The sequence below is a fragment of the Puntigrus tetrazona genome, chromosome 11, assembly GCF_018831695.1.
Source record: "Puntigrus tetrazona isolate hp1 chromosome 11, ASM1883169v1, whole genome shotgun sequence".
Lineage (NCBI taxonomy): Eukaryota > Metazoa > Chordata > Actinopteri > Cypriniformes > Cyprinidae > Puntigrus > Puntigrus tetrazona.
Window position 1 is genome coordinate 14,510,155 of NC_056709.1, and position 17,500 is coordinate 14,527,654.

Genomic DNA, 17,500 nt, shown 5'->3' on the forward strand with positions numbered 1-17,500 from the left:
ATAACGGACAAGCTCCCTCAAAAATTTCATCATCACCCCTCATTTAGTTTTGGCCTGACGTGAGGGCGAGTAAATGACCAAAGGTCTCATTTTTGGGTTAAACCATTCTTTTAAACTATAACTTGTGGGCTATTAAACAATCATCTATCAGTTCGAAGTGAGCATAGCCGAAAGACGAGATAAAATTGTGTTGTTTTACTAATATTAACTCCATCCCTCTGAAATTAAACCTACCCTCAGCTCCACATTAGTGCATGGGTTTAGTAATAGGGTCTGATTCCCAGGTTACAATGCATACTGTCAGTGCACCCCAAGTTGTTTCTGATAAACCTGAGAGCGAGCCCAACATACAAAGCAGGCACGTGAAAGCATGCATCCACGCAAAATCGAGACTTTGACAAGATGCACGAAACACAAAAATATGATACAGTTAAACTGATCCATAACGCATCTGATAACGTATGATCAGCTTCATAATTTTCTAGTGTTCTTTTCCTATTCTTGCCATTTTTTTGGACCGCGCTCTCCAGCAGGATTTCATAGCGATGCAAACAATCTTTTGACCTTCAAACCTTCAAGAACATCTGCCGACCTTGAAAACTGCGCAGGCAGAGAATTGCAAACATTTTAGAGCAAAATTCATCTTTTTTTGCTAAATGCACTATAAACAGGCATCTCGTGAGAAAATACATACTTCCTACTCCGTCTGCCAACATGAAGGGAGAAAGGTTTGGGGTCTCAACTCTACTTTTTCTTATTTGTCATCATTTGTGTTTCTTTACATTTCTGCACGATTCAATCCAATTTCAAATGTCATAGTTGCGGACTTAGTTCTCTGCACCACTTCATTCTGATTTCAAACTTTGCATTTCGCTTTATTTGTTAATACTAGCTGCACTTCTGGTATTTTCACATCGCATACTTCCTCACTGTGCGAACTCAGACCAGCAAACCTGCTTTGGCAATGCGTGTTTTACAGAAGCACGGAAGAGGTCGAAAGCATTTAGGGCTCACCTGTAATCGAGCTATCGGGAGATCGTTAAAACGCTTCTGGCTCCTGCAGATCCCGACTTCTTACGACACACCTGAACAAAAGACAGGAAACAACGCGATCGCGAGCCAAGTAAACCAATCGCGTTTTTCGAGAGGCGGGGTAAGCAGAAGCCGCCGTGCTTCTCCAAAAAAAATGTAACTTTTCTGCGGAAAACCACATGTGAACTGAAAGGTCGTTCTTTACACCCGTCGCGTAAATTAAAAGTCATCACGCGAATCGAAGCTAACGAGCGCCTGCATCGCTAACCCGGCGCCCCATTAAAAAAAAAAGCACGTTTATTTTCTATGCTCCCAATAAATATTACCTTCCTTTACCTGTGCGGTGATGAAGCTGGGCTCCTCGCGGAGGAATGATGGTTCGCTCGTTCTGCCCTGCTTGCTGAAAGCAACTGTACTTTCAGGTTTCCCCTCAGGTGTTTTGTAGATTCAACCAAGCCCTTAGAGAGAGAGAGAGAGCGCGCGCGGAGTGAGTGAGTGAGCGCGCGAGAGGTAGCGCGCGCGGAGGCACCGGCTTTGTCTCCAAACCTACTTTCATGTCTACCTAGGCCGCATTTCTGGGCATCGTGCACGCGGGTCAGTGGCGCTCTAAGTAGGCAGCATAGGTTTTGACACACAGCCACAGCCAGGTAAACCACTTTTATGTTTCATACTTAATTTTATAAACTATCTATCCATCTAGCATTTCATGCCCGCTTGCATGTCTGTGCTGCTCTATATCTGCTGCCCGTTTCCATTTATTCATTCCCGGAGGCACATTCTGGAGAAGCCTTGTTCTTAGTGAACGTTGCAGGCCGATGTCTGCAGCTGATACGAAAATGAAAATAAAAAAAGACAACACTTTGCATTTTTGCACGTTTTGGTCCCTGCTTTAATATGCGCTCCCATCATTTAAAAAAACATAGTGCGTTTTCTCTTGAAGTATTATTGTCATATATTCACATTACGCAAGCGGCATGCATTTCATATTTGTATTATTTCCAGACTGAAATACACCTTAGTAAAGGGAAATTGTTACATGACAAGTAAGATAAGACAAGACGAGCTAAGATAAGACGAGCTTGAAATGGTGTCAGGGCAATAGTTGAAATAGTTGGATGACACACTTTTCAGGAAACAGACATCAGTCAGTAGCTCTTTGATTAAACTCCTCAATTCCCTTTTTCGCATTTACAAAAAAAAAAGTAAAGTATTGCACTATTTTATTGCAAAACAAGCCTCTGAAATCTCTCACAAACTCACATGATAACCTATAAGCTCTTAAAAGGTCAGGCATTAATGACATCCATGCCCTCAGCCAACAAAGACCATAAAAGATTTGATGAAAGAAAGTTTGCAAAACATCTGGTTTCAGGTAATAAATCATCTAATAAATCATGTCACAGCCTTATTAGGATGCCTTTCATTATAAAAGAAAAACGTTCAAACATTACCAAAACAAATGCATAAATAATATGCAAAATATGTAGACAATGCAACCACCGTTGAAGAAGTTCAGGTCGTTCTAGAAATATAATTTGCATATACATTTAATTTCTGCGCCTCAGTAGTACTTGATTTTTACAAAGGTGAAAAATGAAAGATTCGTTTTAAAAAAAAAAAAAGTGTGCCATTATCGATATTTAGGAAAGGATATATTTAATGAAATCGATTAATTTATTTTTCAACCCTTATTTAACCAGGAAATGAAACTTTTCCAAACAGGCCCTGGCCAAGACAGTCAGTACACAAAGTTCAATATAAAAAAACATTATTTCCATCTAGTGGTTACTGATGGTAATTGCATCTCTCCACAGTTGTGCTTTGAGTATTAATATTCAGATTTTCTTTATTTATCAGAGACAATTCTATGCACAACTCTATGTGGACAAAATAGTTTGTAATCACTCGTCAAATCTGAATAGTCGTCTAATTTGAATTTAAAAAAAATCTAAATTTTAAAGTTAATTATATATTTAAAGTGCCGCTGTTGTGGGTTTTTGAAAGTGACCTTTCATGCAGTGTGTAACACAGCTCTAAGTGAATTAAAACATCCTGCAAAGTTTTATCTGGACGTTATTGTCTCTCTAAAGAGAGGATCTACTCTGAATCATCGAAAACGAATCCCGAGCCACTTCATGCTGACGTCAACGTGAAACATTATCATATTGCCCGCCCGCTTGTTGGTCTTTTAGCGTTAGTCTTCCCTGGTGGCCTCACAAACGCGGCATTGTCTAATAAAATGGAAATGAAATGAAATCGCTGCAGATTAGCATCTTACAAGGGCAATTAAAGAGGGTTAATGAACCGTCATTACCCACTTGAAATTAAAAGCCCGTAAAGAAAATGCTATCCGTGATTTAGATGGTCTGAGAAAGAGGAAAGTGTGCGGTTAATAGTACCAGACAGACTGGGAGACGGTTTTCATTCATACACAATGGAGTTTGGGGAGGGGGAGTGGTTCTGGGCGGGCACAGAGGATGTGGGACTCCTCCCACCAGCAACCAGATCCTTCCTTTTAACTTCACACTGCCCCTGAGTGCACACGACACGCACAAAAACAGACAACGGGGCCTAGCGGACAAAATCAGGATGTGACATCATACACGGGAAGGGAGGCCGAGTAACTTTTCGTAACTTGCTTTTTCGCCCCAAACCCTAGATCTAAGTGAGTTTTGGAGGGAAAAGGGCGGCCGATGAGTACGAGAAAGGATCCCCGCCGGACTCTTCGGATCTGCTCCGCTCCCTCTTGAAGAGATCGGGAGAGCGAGGGAACCTTTTCAGGTTTCCCGCAGCATTCCAAGCGTCTGCGGCAGGACTGGAGCCCAAGGTCTACATTTTTACTTTTTCTTTGGTCTGCTTTCATTGATGAGATGCACCCTTTGTTTTTTCGCTGCAGGGCTCATGTGAAAAAGCGTGATCAGACACGTCGGTGGACAAATAACTCCTCTGTCCTCTCGCTTCCACACATGTTGAATGAATTAAGTTAAGGCTAACGTCTAAAGGGGGACCGTTTCTGTTTGTGTAAAAAGGCTACCTAAAAGAGTGCTTGGATATTTGACAGTTCGGGTAGAAGCGGTGACGGGTCGGTTTAGTAGGATTCAAAAATATATAAAAGATTTTGAATCTCCTCTTTTGCATGTAGGGGAAAAAACAACGTGGCTTTTAAATTCTGTCCATTATCGGTTACAGCAACAAGTGTCAGAAACGGACCCTCTGCGACATGCGTCAACAGAAATTCATGGTTCGACGGTAGCCGTGATTTATTTGGAAATGCATTTGTGGGAGGAGAGAGAAACGGTATCAAAGACGCAAAGAAAAGATAGTCTCGAGCACAGGTGCACTGCCAGAACGATAAATGGAGACGGGGGTGAGGGTTTGAGCTGAATAGCTCTGAAATCCACGGAAAAATGTATCTCAAACACGGGAAGTTATGAAAATGGTGATGTGGATAAAACAACACAAAGGGAAACTGAATACATACTGAATACATAGAGAGGTGTTTGTTGTTTGTGGTGGTCTGTTAATGGAGTTTACTTGCAATATACCATTCAAAAGTAAAAATTAATATTCAATAAGGATGCATTCAGTTGAACTAAAGTGAGTAAAAAGTCAAAACTTTGATCTCTAGTTCAAGTAAATGCTGTAAAAGCTGCATTTTTAACTTTGCATCACATGAATAAATTACATTTGAAAATACATATATAAAAAAGAAACCAGTTCTTTTAATTAGTAATAATATTTCACAATATTACCATTCACATTAAATTTGTATTAAATGTGAAAATTTAGCTTTGCATCAAAGGAATAAATCATTTTTAAAGCTATAGCAGAATCGTTGTGCATCTCTGAGCTGCAACGCAGTGTTTAGTTTCTTCATGAATCTGAGTTTTGAACGAATTGTGTGAATCAATGATTTAACGGCCCATTCCTAAAGTGAGCTGTTTACTTCATTCCTAAATGAATCAGCCATTTGAACAAATCAAATGAAGACATTTACCGCCACCTGCAGTCAGCTTATCTCAATAAATAATAATAATAATAATAATAAAAACATTAAAGGGACACACCCCAAAAAAATTTAAAATAATAATAATAAGGTATTTTGGAGACTCAAACGAAGCAGCTTTTGCCTAGTTTAGCCTAAATGTAATAACTTTAGTTTTGTTAAATTAAACAAAAAAATATTTCTAAAGCTATAATTTGCAATGTCATGTTATGTTCATATATACAACGCTTTAATATGATTTACCACAAAAATATTTTTAGTTTACTATTTATTTATTATTTGTTGTAATGTTTTATTTATTAGTTTTTCAAATTATTTAGATTTTTCTTTTTTCAAATATACACGTATATATTTTTCTGCTCTCTAGAAACTCCCCCATTGGATGTGACAAGAGCCCCAGGAATCATAAGAGTGAAAAATCACAATCTTCCAGATCCTGTGTGGATCTGACGGCTCCGTCACCCTGCTCAGTTCAGCAATGGCTCTGTGCTTGGGTCAGGTTTTCAGCAAAGACAAAACATTCCGGCCTCGAAAGCGGTTTGAACCTGGAACCCAGCGCTTTGAGCTGTACAAAAGAGCCCAGGCGTCTCTGAAATCAGGCCTGGACCTGAGGAAAGTGGTGCAGCTGCCGGACGGAGAGAGCATTAATGACTGGATAGCTGTGCATGTGGTGGATTTCTTCAATCGCATCAACCTCATCTACGGGACCGTGAGCGAGTTCTGCACTGAGAAGAGCTGTCCCATCATGTCTGGAGGGCCTCGTTATGAATACAGGTGGCAGGACGGGGATCAATACAAGAGGCCCACCAAATTGCCCGCTCTTATATACATGAACCTCCTCATGAACTGGATCGAGTCCCTCATCAACAACGAGGACATCTTTCCTACACGAGTAGGTGCGTGGCATCAGATATGGTTTCCAGATGTCAAGTCGAATCACTGTGATACTTTTTTTTTTCTCATTTATTTTTGCTAATTTCCAAAATATCATTGTCGTTTTTTGAAATTATGATACTGTGGGGATAACAGTTTCAATATAATAGTATAGAAACACACTTTATCAAAAAGAGGACACTTATGAAACTATTTTTTGTTATTTCTCAGAAAAAAAAGTGCAAAGAATTCTAACTGTTCAACTACACTAATTAATATTTGAAAAACTATGTAGTGCGAAAACAAAGCAGGAAATTGGCAAACACTTGCTATTTATATCTATTTATATATATATATATTAGTTATATATTTATATATTGTTATATGTGTGTATATATATGTATATATATATATATATATATATATATATATATATATATATATATATATATATATATATATATATATATATATAAATAATTTTTGTTATTTTAGTGCCTTGCCACAACCTGAAATATGGCATTTTTAATGTCTGTAAAAATTTCTTTTACTTCAAACAAGTTTTTTTTTGTTTAATTTTTAGAGGATAATTTTAGTTACAGTTAAATATTATATAATTATCTTTTTCAATAAGTCAAATGTAATAATGTTTGTATGAATTAATAATGAAAATATAAAATATCTTTTTATACTTATTTATTTATATATATATATATATATATATATATATATATATATATATATATATATATATATATATATATATATATATATATATATATATATATATATATATATATATATGCACACACATATACATATATATATATACACACATATACATATATATATATATATATATTTTCTTTGTTGTGGATGCTCCTATTTGTCAAGCTCTTTCAGTAAATCGCTATGCAAAGCGGTATTAAGAAAGGAGCAGGGGTATACAAATAAATGGAAATAGGCAAAAACAGTTAGACGTAGAAATATCATTGGGTAACTGGCTAGAAAATCTAGTTGATCCAGTTACGTTTCTCAGGAATTGCTGTATAATTTGTGGGGCCAGGGAACACCAGACACATACTTCTGTCTGAAAAATATTACTGGATAGAGTTACAGAAGCTATACTTGCCAACAGTTCATAATTCCACAAACTGAACTATTGGCCGAAATCCCTCGAGACCTACTTTTTCCCTTAAAATAGCATTTAAATTTTCTCATGGAAAAAAAATCGCACACAGCATCGTGACTGTGATGTGATCTGAGTGTGATGCAGCTATTCTTCTGTTTTTAGGAGTCCCTTTTCCAAAGAACTTTCAGCAGGTGTGCAAGAAGATACTGAGCCGCTTGTTTCGGGTGTTTGTGCACGTGTACATCCATCACTTTGACATGATCTGTAGCATGGGAGCCGAGGCCCACATCAACACCTGCTACAAACACTACTACTACTTCATCTCTGAGTTCAGCCTCATCGACCACTCGGAGCTGGAGCCGCTCGTGAGCTTGTGTGCTTTCATCGCTGTGACCACGTACACACTGCAGCCTGCGCTTAGTCCCGTTCTGTATATAGACGGTTTAGTGATTTACGGGAGTGACGATGAACGAAATTACTCCAGAGGAATTCTGGTAGTGGCAACCGCATTTACAGAAATTCTATGCGGCGTGTAAAAAAGCAGTTTTGGTGCAAGAAATCATAGGGAAAGAGGTACATCTTGGCTCTGTGTTGCCAGATATTACTATAAAAATGTCAGATCCAAATGTGTGATCTTGGAAATAAGCCATACCACAATATCTATACCTCTCTAAAAATATGAGCTGAGCCCAAATAACAAGCCTTAAAGGAACACTCCGCTTATTTTAGAAATAGGCTCATTCTACAACTCCCACAGAGTTAATAAATTGAGTTTCATCATTTTGGAATATATTCATCCGAACAGCGATTGCACTTTTAGCATAGCTTAGCATAGATCATTGAATCCCATTAGACCAGTAGCATTGTGTTCAAAAATGACCAAAGTATTCAGCATATTTCCTACTTATTTTCTTATTCGCTAAGTGATGCCATGGTATGGCGGCAAACATCTTTGATTATTAAATAGGAACAAGAGTATAGTTTAGTACAGAATATAACTACAGAAGAGTAAAGTTTTAAGTAGGAGAAATATTGAAACTCTTTTTTTTTTTTACTTATTTTTGAACGCATGCTACTGGTCTAATTGGATTCAATGATCTATGCTAAGCTATGCTAAAAGTACCATTGCCAGACCCGGAGATCGTCTAAATGGATTCAAAAACAGGAAAACTCAATTTATCAACTCTGGAGAAGCTGGACAATTAGCCTATTTCCAAAAAAAAAGTGGAGAGTTCCTTTAAGACACTTAAAGGAGCACCGCTTATAATGAGTAGACATGGCAACCGGGGCCTGTTTTATAAAACAAGTTTACGTTTTGTTGGTTAGTCTGGCTTATTGTCTGTTGATCTGGTTCAAAATAAGTCAGACTAACTGAAATAATTCTTATTTAGTAAACTTGTTAAACGAAACATAAACAAAACACTACAGCTTGGTTGACGGTGGTTTAGTTGAAGACTTAGATTCAGCAGTTTTACCTAAACCAAAGACAAAAGAGATGTTGTAAATATGTCAATAACAACTAATCGTTCACTTTGGGGTCGTACACGCCGCGTATAATTTCTGTAAATGAAGTTGTCACTACTACCTGCATTTATCTGGTGTTCGTTCGGTTGTAGAATTCAAACCTACTTTAGCTAAGTGTGTACATTGCAAATATGTTCCGGTTATTAGACACAAAAAACAATGTATGCCCTAATAACTTTGCCTTTTCTGTCTTCACAGAAAGAAATGACAGAGAAGATCTGCAACTGAAATGCGTGGAGAATGGATGGGAATCCAAATGTCCAAATATTCAGACCAAAGATGAGATCAGAGACTCCCAAATGAGCTCAATTGCAATGCATTTTTTTTAACCAAAATGTTCCTGAGACAGTAAATGTTCAACGTGTCTCAAATTCCCGGAGCAGCGATCTAAAATAATGCATCAATTGAGCATTTTTAAGTATTTCATCACGTGACTTCAAAGAACTTTTTAAAATATGTGTTCCCGAGGGAAACGCGTCTGGAAATGGCAAGTCTAAAACCTCTGCTAAGTTTGAGAGGTTGCATTCTTGCTCTGTCTTGTCTGTGCCAACGCGGAGCCAGAGGCCTTCGCCAGTATCTTTATTTAACCAGGGCACGTGCGGCAAGAAACTATTATTTCAGACATTTTGTTCTGACAGTGTGCTGTTTTTGCCAATGTATTTTTGCATGCACGTTTTTAAATACATTTTAAATGACAACTCGCTCTTCTTTATTTTTATTTATTTACCTTCAAAATGGATTGCAAAAATATGTTTCCCATAACAATGAAATGGCGATTTTCCTTACCCTGTGAGCACAACCGCATGAAAGAGTATTCAATATTACAGTTTTTAGAAAATATAAAATACAAACTAATTAGCAAATATATTTATAGCAGCTTCATGATACCAATATAACACCGATACTGTACGTCACCCCAGCGATTGCATAATTTATGGGGACTCTCCAAAGAGTCGGCATTAACATTAAAAGATCGAGTTTAATATTGCGTATTAATCTAATCGTTTAATTTGACCGACACCAGTCCTCCCGAAACCGGCATTTTCTCATTTACGTTCGCGGCAGCGCGGCCTTAGAATATGAATATTCATTAGCCCGTGCTTACGTGCGTTCGAAATCTCCCCTGTTCGGCCAATCACGTGGCCTAATTAATATTCATGAGCCAACTCGTCACCATAGTGCGATTCGCAAATGCCCCACAGCGTCCAACGGTAGGAGGGCGGTTGGCGCGTTTGGGGTGGCGTGGCCGTGTTTCTTGTGTTGTTGTCCCCCTCCTCCTCCTCCTCACTGCTGCTGTTCGGCGCAGGATGGCGGAGGCAGTCACGGCGCAGCTAGACTCATTCGGCCGCAACTTCCAGGTTTGAGCCTTTTTTATTTTAATATGCATACATCGTATACATAACTGGTTCGCTACACGAGCCCGAATAGCTACACTAAGGCCGGCTCGCCGATGCTTACATCTTTGTCACGATGCGGATCTGCGAGTCGCTCGATTCGCGCCAATTAACCGTTTAAAAGAAGAGCCGGTAGCGTTGCTCGATTCTGAAAACGCGCGAGTCGCCGCAGTCAGTCGTTCAGTTTCTTGAAACGAATATTTTCAGGTGCTCGGAAGAACACTGTGCGTTTGGTCAGCGCGCCATCGCGGTTCTGCTGACACCGCTACGCTTAATTTAGTTCTCTGACACTTGTTGCTTTTCTTCGTAACACATTTTACGGTTCTTCTTTTCTTAAAGGGATAGTTCGCTCCAAAAGAAAGTGCTATTGATTCAGTCAAAGAAAGAAGAGGAACTTATACTCAGTCTCCAGTCACTTTCATTGTGCAATGAAAGTGTACGGCGACCGTTGTCATTCTGCGTAATAACATTTATTTGAATACATCACAGAATTTTAGAATTCCATATCAGTCAGGTTTGATGTGTACTGTTTCTTTAAATATGTAATATTTAAATGTTTTTTCCAGCTCGCTGCCTACGTTAATCCAATATTACCGCCTTATCCAAAAACCATTATTATCCATTAAGGGTTTGTCTGTTATACTACGGTTTATATTATATATATATATATATATATATATATATATATATATATATATATATATATATATATATATATATATATATATATATATATAATTCACCTTAATTTCTCTGTAATCGTGTAAAACCGTAAGATATCCTGTTGAGTGTGCCGGATTTTCCCATGAGCAGCCCGATGACAAGAACTTGACCAAACCCGTCACGACAAGTGATATGCGGAAGAAACTAAGTGGTTAAATAGCTCCAACGTGACCTCACTCGGCCTGCTTTGAAGAAAACAGCTGTCGCTCTCAGGTGATGACGCCGCGCAGGCACGGCCCGCGTCACGCGCTCTCCCCGCGGCGCGCGAGCAGAGCTGTCACGGTTCCGTCTCGCGCGGCTTCCGGAATGATCGCGTCCGTTTCTTCTTTCAGATCGCGGACCTTCAGGGGCTGCACCGTTCGCGCCAGGTACCGGTAAGTATCCGTATTTAATTCGAAACTGTCTTTTGGCTTGTTCGCGAGCGCGCGGGTAAATAAGCAGAACTGACAGGCATTTCACTGCAGATAGGGGGGCACACGAGATTAGTCACGTGAGAGTGAGAACCCCGATAAGTGCAAGTTTTACAGATAGCGTTGACTTCCTCTTTCTCTGATACAAGCTAATGTCTACAGGACACTGATGGTAAACTGCTAAGTTGAAGTACAATGATCAGTAAGTCTTACACAACTTTATATGATGGAAATGCAGTGATCTCTTAGACTTTAAACATTTATGGGGAAGCATATAAAGCAAACAAGGTCATTTCTGTCAGTGACCTCGTCCGCCTGGCTCTTGTTTACTTCATTAGACATTCTCAAATGTTAATAATAAAAATGTTAATGCTTGATGCTTTGCATATTCCAAATAAGCTTTATTTTGTTTCCCAGCAGCCTTGATTCCAGAAGTATTTTCCCCAATCATTTTCATATTGGCATGTTAAAAACAAAACTATATGAATCACAACATATACTTTGTTTTGAAGGAAAAAGGTTTGAAAATCACAAAACAAACACATTTTTATAATGCAAACGGACGCGTGAAGTATATTCTGTCAGTTAGCAGCCTTGTACGCAGGTTTACAAAAAGTGATATAGAGAAAATGTTTATTTCTGCACTCTGTATGCCTCTAGGAGCAAAAGAGCATTGCTGTTGTGTTCTGATAACACATTACTTTGTTTTAAACTGGCATCTGGGCAGGTGGAGAGCCGTGGTCCGATCTCTAATGCCCCCAGCAGCCCCGCAGGTACAGCATTAAAAACACATCCTTCAAATCATCCAGTCATTTCAAAAAAACTACATTCTGACAGAATACCTAAGAATTAGTGATGGTTTAACATCCGGTGGGGTTTTATTTTGGATTAGGAATGGAGAGCAGTCAACCAATCACCATCACCGACCCGGCCACACGGCGGAAGAAGAAACGCAGAACTCGGGCCGCGGACAGTTTCACCGGCAAATTCAGTGGTACTGAACCATCTAGAACTTAACTAAATCTCTTCTTAATCCTCATAACGTGCGCCTTTTTGTTTTGTGGTTTATTCTGTATCATCAGTTCTTTCAAAATGTGTTATTGCAACATTTCCTGATTGGTAAGGTGAGTCAGCTCACAAGTGTGTGTCTGTGTGTCTGTGTGTGTGTCTGTGTGTGTGTGTGTGTGTGTGTGTGTGTGTGTGTGTGTGTGTGTGTGTGTGTGTGTGTGTGTGTGTGTGTTGTAGATCTGTACCAGCTGACAGACGAGCTGCTGGGTCAGGGAGCTTATGCTAAAGTCCAGGGCTGTGTGAGTTTACAGAACGGCAGTGAGTACGCTGTCAAGGTGAGATGATTTTATTTTCCCTTATTTTGTAGTAACATATTTTAATACCCACAAAAACAGTTTTTAATCTTAATTTTCCCTTAAATGTCTCAAATCAAACAGAAAAGCCACGCCACTAATTTTGCATGCACTGCAAAAATGGCCATTTTCCTCAGTATTTAGTATTGTTTTGCAATACTTAAAATATCCTTGCATCAAGATACACTTGAGGTGCAGAATGAAGAAATGAAGAGAAGAAATTGGACAAAAAAATGAAGTGTTTACGTATAAAACAAATATCAATTGATGGGGAATAAATTAATCAGACACTCATTCATTTTGATCAGTGAAAACAATGAAATTGCTTATTAAGTAAATGTTTCTGGAATTTTCTTTTCCAAAATGAGACAAAAATACTGATTAAAAGCATCATATGTCTGCAGTGTGATCAGAAAGTACATTAAATGCTATTTCTAATGACACTTATTCAAACCATACGTTTTTTTTGCAAAAATTAACTAAAAGTGATGGAGATTGGTAGGACGCTTTATTTTATTTTTTGAATTGTTGCTAATACAGTTGTGTAAAGTTTTTACTTGGCATTAAAAAGGGGGTACATTTCTCTTTATAAAACCCGCAGAAACCCTATGTACCTGAGATAATAATTCCAAAATGCTAATTATTTAGAAAAATGTATCAGTAGCTCAGATATAATGTGTTTAACGTGTGGTTATGTTTCACAGATAATCGAGAAGAACGCTGGTCACAGCCGCAGTAGAGTTTTCAGGGAGGTGGAGACACTTTACCAGTGTCAGGGAAATAAGTACGATCCTATCCCACAGTACTTATTATACTTAACTGCAGAATTGACCGTAATTGATTGTTGCTAGTATCATGCATAACTGCTCAACTGCATGCATTGTGTTTCTCTGTAGGAACATTCTGGAGCTCATTCAGTTTTTTGAAGACGACTGCTGCTTCTATCTGGTGTTTGAGAAGTTGCTCGGAGGTAGCGTGCGCTCGTGCAGATGTAAAATACAGATGCGCTCTCGTTCTCCGTTATTTGTTTCTGAACGGGTGTCTCTTTCTCTTTCTAAGGTTCCATTTTAACACACATCCAAAGTCGGAAGTACTTCGATGAGAGAGAGGCGAGTCATGTAGTGAGGGATATAGCGCATGCACTGGACTTTCTGCACAACAAAGGTAGATACTGTGCTTTTGATGTGTGGCCGAGTGAGTCGCTGCGAGCGTGTTTATTGAGTCTCTTCTCACTCCTTCCACAGGAATCGCTCACCGGGACCTTAAGCCTGAAAATATCCTGTGTGAATATACTGATAAGGTAAGAGCCCAAACCTGTAGTATATCATTAAGGCCCCGTTTTTAGGTTAAGCCAGCTCTAGGCCTTATTTTATAAATAAGATATTAAAAGTAACTTTTAGATAAAATGGTTTAAAAGAACAGAACAATGAGACTGAAATTTTTAAGATATGTTTTCATTGGAGATTGCATTTTAATCTGGGAATACCTTATGACTTGTCTGTGAAACCGGGGAAAAGTTTTTTCACAGTAAGATATATATATATATATATATATATATATATATATATATATATATATATATATATATATAAGTCTTTATGATATCGGGAGTTTGGATATCTTAGAACTTTCATAATTCTTGTTACTAGTGTCAGCGTCACACGAAAAACAACACTAGACTTAAATAGTAAATAGTCACTGATTAAATAAAAAATAAGAAACGAATTGCGAGCAATAGGACAAAATAAAATAAGAAATGCTACATGCATTGTATAAAGTAAGCAAATGTAAATTAAAAAAAAAATCTTAGCAAATGTGTATATCTTCTAATTAAAGTTACAAAATTAATTTAGCTGAGAGCAGTAAGAGACTATTCCTGCTGTCACTTTAAGAGCTGCTCAGATGTAATGCACTGTTCTCTTTCTCAGCAGTATGCTTTCAAGACCTAGATTACTGTGTTCACAAGGATACTTGCAAGGACAGGCATTTTGACACACACAAGTGTGTGTGTATTTAACTGTTCAAGGACTATAAAGCGACAAAAATAACCCTAAAAACTGGTTGACAAATTCCTACCATTCATTCATGTCTACCGGCATATCACCCACCTCTACCAGTGTATTAACTATAACGTTTTTTTTGCTTTTACTCAGGTTTCTCCTGTGAAAATCTGTGATTTTGATCTGGGGAGTGGAGTGAAGCTAAACAGTGCCTGTACCCCAATAACTACCCCTGAGCTCACCACACCGGTAACCCCATCCTCACCTTTGTGCCTTTGCCGTCCCAGAACTGTAAAATTGTGGAGTGGCATGATTTGAGGGAAGTGTTTTGTCCTCTAGTGCGGCTCAGCGGAGTACATGGCTCCTGAGGTGGTGGAGGTCTTCACGGATGAGGCTTCGTTCTACGATAAGCGCTGTGACCTCTGGAGCCTTGGAGTGATCCTCTACATCCTGCTCAGCGGGAGTCCTCCCTTCACCGGCCACTGCGGCACTAACTGCGGCTGGGAGCGGGGAGAGACGTGCCGTGCCTGTCAGGTAAAGCGCACAGTCGTTCAAAAACGTAGAGTTCACTTCGTCAGCGAAGACAACTCGGCAGCGTTGTCCTCTCCTTTTCAGAACAACCTGTTTGAGAGGATTCAGGAGGGCAAGTATGAATTCGGGGATGGGGTTTGGACTCAGATTTCAGCCGATGCCAAAGATTTGATTTCGCGGCTGCTGGTGCGGGACGCCACTCTACGTCTGAGTGCCGCCCAGGTCCTGAAGCATCCCTGGGTGCAAGGGGTGAGTCTTTTGTTTTTTTTGAAGACGTCTTGATTTTAGCCATTGTGGACTGGTAGCTGATAATAAAAAGGGTTAGTGTTAGTATTTTTACTTATTTCAATATTTATATATATGTCAGATTTTTTTTTTTTTTTTCATAAGAGATTATTACTTTTATTCAGCCAGGACACATTAGATTGTCCAAAAATGATTTAGGACACTTATTTTGTTAGAAAAATATTCAATTTCAAATAAATGCTGTTCTTTTGAACATTTTATTCATAAAATAATCTTGGGAAATTAACGTTTCCACAAAAATGTATAATAATAATAATAATAATAATAAAAAGCAGCAAATCAGAAGCTGACACATTAGCATTCCATCATAGAATTTTTTTAAATATATATATATATATATATATATATATATATATATATATATATATATATATATTATATTATTTATTTATTTATTTTTTAACTTCAGCTTTAAATTGTAATAACATCAATATTACTGTTTTTGTTTTATGTAGTCTTTTTAAAAAGACAAATATATAACCTAATTTCTTATGCATATCTTTACTTTTATTACATTTATATTTACTCTAAATTTTCAGAATGCACCTGAAAGAGTTCTTCAGACCCCTCGAGTTCTCCAAAGGTATTTGTTTTCGACGCTATAGATGCAGTATGTTTTCCAGTCTGTGTAGAGTTTCTAAGCGTCTCCGGTTGAACCCACAGAAACTGCAGCACTAAAGACCTGACACAGTTCGCCGCTGAAGCCATTGCGTTCAACAGGCAGCTGTCTCAGAAGGAGGAAGAGCAGGAGGACTTCGGTGCCGTGGTCTGCTCCATGAGGCTCTCCCCTCCATCTAACTCTAGATTAGCCCGGCGCCGGGCACAGTCTCAAGCACTACGCACCAACACCTGACACCCGCTCCAGATTTATTCCTGCACACCGCAGTGCGTTACAGCCCTTCATATGCACACGTTCTCTTGCGAACTGAATAGATAACGAACACGTATATGCATAGCAAGCTCGGTGCTGCCAGCCTGTAGCACAGAGCAACCTCGTTCATATACAAACCAAAACCATCCAGCGTTTCCAATTTATTTACAGGTATTTTACTCTGTGTAATGTGAGTTTTTTTGTATTTTAAGCATAAGAAATTGTGCTTTTTTTTTTTATATATATATATATTTATTATCAAATATTTATGGCTGGAAGTGTTTGTCAGTCTGATATAAAAAGGTGCTCAACTCTGAGGGAATCTGCAGATTTTAATCAGTCAGGCTTTTAATCTACGTTAGCATTTTTATACTTGGCGAGCTTTAACAAAAACAACATTTGAGTTACTGTAAAGCGTTGACGTCTTGCTTTGTTACTTTTCTATTGTTTGTATTATGAGTTCTATCTGTACTCTAGTTATAGATATATTTTGAGCTATGTAAAGCCATGCTGCCGTGCGTCTTAAGCGAAAACGCATTTGAGAGCCGTCGCTGCTTTTAAAGAGGGTGTTGTTGAGGTATTACATGCGTTTGACCAGATGCTTTCAGCTCAGACCGTTAGCAGATATTGCACAGTACTTTTTAATTTTATGTATATTTTTTTCATGGTCCCGCTTTATGTCTTTGAGTACTGAATTTTATTTCGCTGTAAAAGTGAACTATTTTCCTATGCATCAGGGCGAGGAGTCTGTTCTTGCAGCCGATTCGGTTACAAGATGGAGTGCATTTTATTTATTTTTTTGTTTGTATTGTTAAATTGTGCCGTTTTGGGGGGGCTCCTAATGTGCAAAATAACTAAATGACCTCTCAATTGCCTTTTTTAAATTGTAGAACAAGCACGGTTGATTTTTTTTCCCCTGTTATTTGTTGTTTAAAACGCTATTTGAGCTAGGTGAAATGGTAAGCATTGAATGGTTGTGTGCATTATTTATAAGTGCTGGTAAGATTTCGTACGACACTAAAGGGTGCTACCTCACATCAATGATTATTTTCTCAGTATTCGGCGCTTGTGTGAAGCTCTAATGGAGCACCGAAGGCCAATTTCACGAATGCTGACTGTGGAATGGCCATTTAACCCTAAAAAGGTCAGGGATAGGTCAGAGGTGTTCATTTGGTTTTCCAACTCTGAGAAATAAAGCAGTTTGCACGGACACTTGAGTCTTTATTCGCTTTGTGTGTATTGTTATTGTGAAAGTTGACGATTATGGTATCTCCATGTAAGCGGTCAATACCATATTATTTCCTGCTAGGGTCTGCGAATACAATAATCAAACAAAA

General features: G+C 38.4%; 3 protein-coding genes across 6 annotated transcripts in view; 2 read left to right on the top strand and 1 right to left on the bottom strand.

Annotated features, from left to right (window-relative positions):
- The window catches only part of elovl1b (ELOVL fatty acid elongase 1b), a 23,246-nt gene extending 21,778 nt beyond the window's left edge, over window positions 1-1,468 (bottom strand). The window contains exons 1-2 of one of the 3 annotated variants that reach the window (XM_043251910.1): window positions 1,369-1,386; window positions 1,015-1,085 (exon numbers count right to left, since the gene is read on the bottom strand). The gene's annotated coding sequence lies outside the window, so the exon portion shown is untranslated. Of the gene's footprint in view, window positions 1-1,014; window positions 1,086-1,368 lie in introns of those variants that run through there. The other 2 variants (XM_043251912.1, XM_043251915.1) reach the window with 2 other exon arrangements.
- A 2,072-nt stretch (window positions 1,469-3,540) lies between these two features.
- Window positions 3,541-9,265, top strand: mob3c (MOB kinase activator 3C). Of its 2 annotated transcripts, XM_043252187.1 has the most exons (4): window positions 3,546-3,859; window positions 5,406-5,934; window positions 7,206-7,408; window positions 8,766-9,265. In XM_043252187.1, the coding sequence occupies exons 2-4, from the start codon at window positions 5,517-5,519 to the stop codon at window positions 8,793-8,795; spliced, it is 651 nt and encodes a 216-aa protein (XP_043108122.1). In that variant the 5' UTR covers window positions 3,546-3,859; window positions 5,406-5,516; the 3' UTR covers window positions 8,796-9,265. The 2 variants fall into 2 exon arrangements, with proteins under 2 accessions (XP_043108121.1, XP_043108122.1); XM_043252186.1 differs by having other exon boundaries at window positions 3,541-3,859; window positions 7,206-9,265.
- A 490-nt stretch (window positions 9,266-9,755) lies between these two features.
- Window positions 9,756-17,373, top strand: mknk1 (MAPK interacting serine/threonine kinase 1). Its single transcript, XM_043252188.1, has 14 exons — window positions 9,756-9,925; window positions 11,017-11,058; window positions 11,822-11,867; window positions 11,987-12,088; window positions 12,340-12,437; window positions 13,160-13,239; window positions 13,352-13,425; window positions 13,515-13,619; window positions 13,700-13,755; window positions 14,609-14,704; window positions 14,795-14,989; window positions 15,071-15,235; window positions 15,832-15,875; window positions 15,956-17,373. The coding sequence occupies exons 1-14, from the start codon at window positions 9,875-9,877 to the stop codon at window positions 16,143-16,145; spliced, it is 1,344 nt and encodes a 447-aa protein (XP_043108123.1). The 5' UTR covers window positions 9,756-9,874; the 3' UTR covers window positions 16,146-17,373.
- Window positions 17,374-17,500: the final 127 nt, after the last annotated feature.